At 30.9% G+C, this 7,110-nt stretch overlaps 1 protein-coding gene across 1 annotated transcript; it reads left to right on the top strand.

Annotated features, from left to right (window-relative positions):
- The first annotated feature begins 1,074 nt into the window (after positions 1-1,074).
- On the top strand, positions 1,075-2,425 carry LOC131627280 (uncharacterized). The gene is made up of 6 exons (XM_058898120.1): positions 1,075-1,226; positions 1,468-1,595; positions 1,687-1,771; positions 1,879-2,008; positions 2,113-2,270; positions 2,347-2,425. The coding sequence occupies exons 1-6, from the start codon at positions 1,075-1,077 to the stop codon at positions 2,423-2,425; spliced, it is 732 nt and encodes a 243-aa protein (XP_058754103.1).
- Positions 2,426-7,110: the final 4,685 nt, after the last annotated feature.

Below are 7,110 nucleotides of genomic sequence, written 5' to 3' on the forward strand. Positions count from 1 at the left end.
CTTAATGTTGTTCGTAGTATAAAGATTTTGAAAAAAAAAAAGGGATTTGATTACAGAACAACCGCATACATGTCTGTAACTTTATACTTTTTATTGGTATAAAGGAGGACCGAAGCCCAGAGAACAAACTAAACGGAAATTACTCTATCAGTGGTGGAACCACTTTTATCATTCTCATAAATATGGAATGGTCATCGGAATCGAATAAAAAATAACCAACTCCGAATAAAGAGTGCGTCAAATTTTTGCCAAGGCATCCGCACAATGATTTGCTTCACGAAACGTATGTTCGATATGAACCTCTTCATGCATCTCAATCAATCTCTTAATCCTTTTGAGGAGTGCAACTCCTTCACCTTTTCTAGTAGAGCCTTTTTCAATCCCTTGAACGACATCCGAAGAATCTACATTAGTTAAAACCTTGCTTACCCCCAGCTGTTTAGTAAGAATCAAACCTTCAGCTACTCCCCAAAGCTCTGCTATTAAAATGTTACAACACCATAATGCTTTAAAAAAACCCGCAATCCAATTCTCGGAGTTATTACAAATTACTCCGCCACAGCCTACAACAGAATTAGACTAGCAAGCTCCATCAACATTAAGCTTAACAAAATTTAAATCAGAAGGAATCCATCCAATTTTCCTCATGATACTGCTCCTACAATTGGTTTTAATATTCAACTTGATGGCTGCCTCATACTCTCTCCTTATTTGAATGCAATTTCCGGTATCAAACGGTTTTTTGAAATCCTCATCATGTTCCTCTTTGTTCCTCCAGGTCCAAAGAGCATGACACGCCATTGCCCAACTATTCCTCCTATCTTTCTCCTTGATATTCACTCTGAACTAGTTTTTTACATTTCTTTCAAAGAAATTGCTCCATATTCTAACTGACACCAGATCCTCCAATAACTCACGAGTGTTACAAAGAAATTGCTCAATATTCTATCTTTCTCCTTGATATTCACGAGTGTTATTAACTCACGAGTCTTTCTTCAAGTATATTTTCATGGTTTGGCTTCGTCTGTTTCAATTATTAGTTTTATTTTTTTTTTCTTTTGCGATTTATGCATAATGACTCTTTGTCTCAGTGTGATTTCTGACACCGTTCCTCCAAAACTGATCTGGCAGATTAAAGTTCGTATACGAAGTTTGTGGAAAGTTCATTCTTGGAATGACCACAATACTATTACCAGCTTAGAAATGATTTTGATTGATGAAAAAGTGTGTTAGAATTGTTGTTTATTATCTGTCATATGTTATTTAGTTTTTTTGTTATTTTCCCAATATGAAGTGGAATTAGAGTTAAACTGTTAGATATTGTGTTGGAAGATTTGGAGTAAAATTTTGCACTATCATTTCATTATTATGATTATTATTATGTTTATATTATTAAGTTTATATTATACAATAACACTCATATATTAATTGACTAAAATTGTTGTTTTATTTGTATCATCAATACAGAGGAAATAATGTGGATTGTACTTTGTGGGCTGAACATGCTGAACAGATGCACACTTATTTAACTGATAATGGTTATGATAAGTCTGTAATAGTCATTTTACAGTTGTGTAAGCCTAAAATTTTTCAATGTAAGTGACTTATATTTTAATAGATTATATTTTTTGAAGCTATACTATTTACAAACGATACTAACAAAATAATATCTAAATATTTTTCCAGCAATTCATGGCATATCAAATGCCTTTAATGGTACAAGAATCTTTATTAATAGCAATCTAAATGAGTCTCTTGAATACAAAGAGAAGTAAGTTCAATAATATGCCTACATTTCTTTTTAGTATGTTTCGTTGCTTTGTTGTCTGTTTCATTATTTATTTGGATTTATATTTTATGTTAATTTTATGTTGTTAGGTTGGAGAATGGAAATAAGTCACTAAACCAAATGATTAGTTATGTATCTAGCCAAAGCAACAATGTTTCAATGGATGATTTTCTTAAACATCCGAAAATGACTATTTTTGAAGTTCTTCAATGTCCTAAGGTAATAATCTTTTTTTTTAAATTTATATGTATAAATCCAATTTCTTCATTTAGATACATATATTTAATCAATTATTGTTTTATATATGTGTATTTGCACATTAGGTTTCTACTGTTGTTGTTCTTGCCAAAACAATTGACTTCGACCACACAAAGAAATGGTATTATCAAGCATGTACTAAATGTTCAAGGAGTGTACGTACAAAAAGTAGAGATTTGTATTTTTGTGAAAGTTGCGTCGATGTTCTTCCAGCGAATCCAAGGTATCGTAATAATTATTTGCTTTATTTTTTATTAGTTTGCATTCCATTGTAATTTGTATTCTTTACCTGTGTGCAGAATTAGGATACATGTTCAAGTTGCTGATGTGAGTGGATCTTCAACTTTTATACTTTTTGACAGAGTGGCTACAAACTAAAAGAAGAATTTATATTCTTCTTGTAGTTTGTGAATGCTATTACCAGAGATGGATTTGAGTTCTTTAATTCTCCCAGTAAATATTTTTCTCATATTCCAACTCAAGAAGTTTCTTTTCATAATTTTGTTTGAGAATTGAAGTATTGTTAAATATATAGTTTTTTTTTTAATTTTAAACATTAATATTTTTATTATAAACATAAAATATCTATCAAAAATTTGTCCCGTGCGTTGCACGTGTAGAAGTACTAGTTTTAACTAAGTCATAATATTTTTAATATTAACCAAAAAGTATACAAAATCATGTACGGTCATAATATTTCAAGTACTATAAAATCATACACATAAAAATCATAATTTAACTAAGTCATAACACTTTCTTCATATATAAGTTTTCTTCTTCTTCTTCTTCTTTGACTTTTGTTTTGGCAACATTTCTATGTCTTTATCCTCTTCAATCATTTGCATTTGATGTTGTAGATTTTCCTCCTCAACCTTTTGATTTTCAACCATTTGCAAAAATATTTGAGCCCAAAGTTGACGAATATGGTCGATTGTCTCTTTTTTATATGGTGACGTGTCTGTAAATATCTACAAGTTCAACATATAATAAATTAATAATATTAAAACAATAATTTACATGTTTTTCAATAAATACATGAAATACATTATCAATATAAGTTGTTTCTTAAATCTAAAATACAGAAGATTCAGTTTTATAAATGTTCAAACCTGGCAGGATCACTTAACTATTATAGGAAGCAGTTATATAAAATTTAATGCATTAAAAATTCAGTACAAACAAATGAAATATGAATTACAACACTTTTCTATTAGTCTTTTAGGTTTTACTATTAGTAAATAAGTTATTGCATCTGTTGCAGATGAAATTTTCATAAGAAATTTGAACACAACAAAAAGAACAGTTGATGCAAACAGAAAACACCAACTCCCTTGGGCAGGACCTAAGGACAGGAAGCTTGCCCCACTTGAAGAGAAATTGAAGCACAAAAATTGTTACAAGACCATACAATATTCTGAGTTTGAAAAGACACATTCAATATTCAAGCATGAGAAATGTTTCCCCTGCCACTTGAACCAATAACTATTTTATACATAGCTATATTCAATTCATAAGGATAATTACCCAAACAGTGAGATACAAATCACACAGCTATGTATAACTATAGTAACATAAAATTGTAAAGGAGGAGCCTAGTACTAGGATAACAACAAGTTAATCTTCAAACACATTAATTAAGGGCATTGAATAAGGACATTGAAGAAAACCACACAAATATTCAATATGTATGGTCTGTCATACCTTTAGTCTTCTTTGTTTTTGGAGAAGAGCTAGATGGTTTAACAATATTCAAGAATTTTATCACTATATTGTTGAGTTGTCAGCTATATGAATCAAATGACAACATTATTTTCTATTACTATAAATCGTGTTTAAAAAAACCATTTACAATCAGATAATCCTTGATGATTTGACCTATAACTTTCATTGGGAAACTATCCGTGCAGCATTAAAAGAGAAAAAGATATACTTCTCAAAGTCAGAGTTGTATCCCTTACTCGGAGCAAGAAAATAGAAGCTGTCTAACTTGGCAGAATTTCATCATCTTTTTAAATGAACTAACACCTGTAAATGTCTTCGCTGCTGTTTTCCTTCAAAAGGGGGGCCTGTTGCCTCTTGATTCCAAGCTTTTCGCTTCAATATCTTTGGATTTCCCCCACAGTACAGAATAAAACCCGATAACAATCACAGTAGCACCAACCAAACTGCATTGAAAAACAACATTAAATAAGGTAAGCTATTGCTATAACTTACCACTAATATGATGTAAAAATACAAATAACATATTAAGCCAAGTTGTTAAGAAAACGGAAGGATGTAAAAATACGAAAATACAAATAAAGAAGCATTTGTTCTGGGAAACGTTGATAGCATAACCTTTTGTTTCACAATATACCAACAAACCAAACCTCAAAAGTGTTAATGCCCAACCCAATTCTCAATAATTTGATCGGTAAAGAAACACTTTTAACATAAAAAATATTAACTTTCTTAAGGACTCCACATAAACAGAACGAACAAAAAAACCGAACCTTTCGTAGTTGATAACAACAAAAACATAGTTAAGCAACTAATGAAACCTCAAATTTGTTAATACCTAACCCAATTCTGTGTTGATTTTGTATGGTAAAAGGTACACTTTTAACATAAAAACTGAATCATTCATAGCTGATAAGTGAAAAACATAGTTAATATTATAAAAAAAACATGATATTTCTTATGGACTCCACATAAACAGAACGAAAACATACCCTAAATCGAACCCGGTTGAAAGAAAGCTCAAAACTTTGAATATCCAACCAAAAAAAATGAACTTCTATGGTAAAAGCAACACTTTTAACAAAAAAACTAAAACTTTCATAGTTGATAACAACAAAACATAGTTAACAATTTGGAGGAATCGAAAAACGGAAGGAAGACATTTAGGAAATCGATAGCTTATCAGAGGTGAAAGGATGATGATTTCTGGGTGCAACGATGATGATTTCCGGACGAGGAAGCCGGGGTCGGAGGCTCTGGGTTTTCACTTCAGAGATAGAAGGAGAAAAATGAAAAGTGAAGTACAGAGTTAAGAAATCGATGTCATTCAGCAAGTTGAAAGGGTGTCTTGATTTGAAAGGTCGGAGGGAAAAACCAATGGGTAATAGAAATGTTAGAAAAGAGATAATTGAAAAAATTAAAAGAGAGTGTCATTTGGAGGAATGGAGTAATGTCATTGGTTGTAATAAATTATTGAATTAGCAAATTACTAAAAAGAGCATTTTCAATGGCAATTAACTTTTTCAGGTGTTTAGTGGCATGTTATATTCTTAGTTAGATAGTTGATTCAATACTACAAATTATTTTATCAAATATGAGTCATATTCATTGTGAAAAGGTTCCATTCAAAAAATACCATTGTTGATGCACATTATAAAAAAAACTTCAGAGTTTTTTTTATAAAAAAAAAATTTAATGAAGGATTGTTGAAACATTGAAAATGTCAGCTGGTGAATGGAAAATAAATAGAAGTGTCTATTTGATAATTTTAGAAATGATGTAGAGTGTTAAATTTATTGTTAACATTGCACAAAGTTTAATGTATTTCTAGACTTTAATTTTTATCCTATACTTTTTGTCTTTCCATATTTCACTTTAATTTTTATCCTATACTTTTTGTCTTAATTAAGCTAAACAAAAACAACTAATTATTAAGGCACAAAAAGGTATAATGCGTTTCTGTCAAAACGCAAAGTATACCAGTAATTTGAGAAAGAAATTTACCTCGAATTTTACTGAACTCAAGAAAACGTAGAGAATGAGCGTTGTACGTCGAACTAGGATGAGAAACACTGCTAATTCAAAGGAAAGAAAATATAATTAAAATCTTTTCAGAATTACAATATAAATCAGAATTTTAAACAAAATTCAAAACACTTCAGAATTTTCCAATGCATTTATATTACGGCTAGAGTGTATGCTAATAGAATTTGAGAAGTATATAAAAATATAATTAAAAGCTGCATGATGCAATAAGAGGAAATAAGATTTAAATGTGTATAAAGAAAAGAAGAGTAAACTTTATGTATATTTATTTATTCTCTTTGAATAATTATAACAGTATCATAACGGATTATAGAGACACAAAGTATAATTAGGTATTTTAAAGAAGGAAGGAAATCAAATGAACAAAGGAAATCAACAATTGTCTGAAGTGTGTACATACTCGTAAATATGTAGTACCAGAGTCAATGATACGAGCTCCAAAGAGATCCAAAGTTATCAATCCAGTCAGACCTATACAAGAAATTCAATTCAATGTATGATTATAATAAGAACAGGTGAATAGTGCAGATTCCATAAAACACAATTTCAGAATTTGAGTTTTCCCATTGACACCAATCACCAATTCCATGACCGACACAAATCACCAATAACTCTCCTAATAAAAGATAAAACTTAATCGTCTTTTCTCTTGAGTTGCATGGATCAATAGAAAGTGTGAGATATTGGATCGAACTCTAGTATGGTCGAAGGGTAGCTTCTTGGTTCGACAGTTCGACAGAGTTAAGCATGAAGTCGAAGGTTGTTCACATGCTGGTGTCGAAGTGTGCATGCTGTACTCGAAGATGGGTCTAGCATGCAGATGTCGAAGATGCTAGGGTTGTTAGCATGTTAAATTAGGTTTTAGTGTTTAAACCCTAATTTTTTAAGTTAGCTTGTTTATTAAGTTGACTCGTGTAATGGGCCTTGCTGAAAAAGCCCATTAGTTAGTATGTTAGGTTTTATTATAAATAGCATACTAGTCTCTCATCATTGCTAAGCTGCAAATCCTAATTTAGGGTGAGAGAGGTTATTTGTTATTCTTGTAAACTTGTACTCTTGTTTTAAGAGAAAGTAAAAGAATAACAGTTATAACCAATTCTTGTGTTCTTCTTATCCTCTCTAATTCCCTATTATACTTTGTTATTGGTATCGTTTTTCACAACAAATTGGTGTGGTGAGTGTGGAGAAGATGCCGTCAACAAAGTATGAGATTGAAAAGTTCACCGGAGTGAATGATTTCGGTCTGTGGCGCTTGAAGATGAAAGCAAGCTTTGTATTCATTCAAGATGGTTGAAGAT

Source organism: Vicia villosa, unplaced genomic scaffold (genome assembly GCF_029867415.1).
Source record: "Vicia villosa cultivar HV-30 ecotype Madison, WI unplaced genomic scaffold, Vvil1.0 ctg.000353F_1_1, whole genome shotgun sequence".
NCBI lineage: Eukaryota > Viridiplantae > Streptophyta > Magnoliopsida > Fabales > Fabaceae > Vicia > Vicia villosa.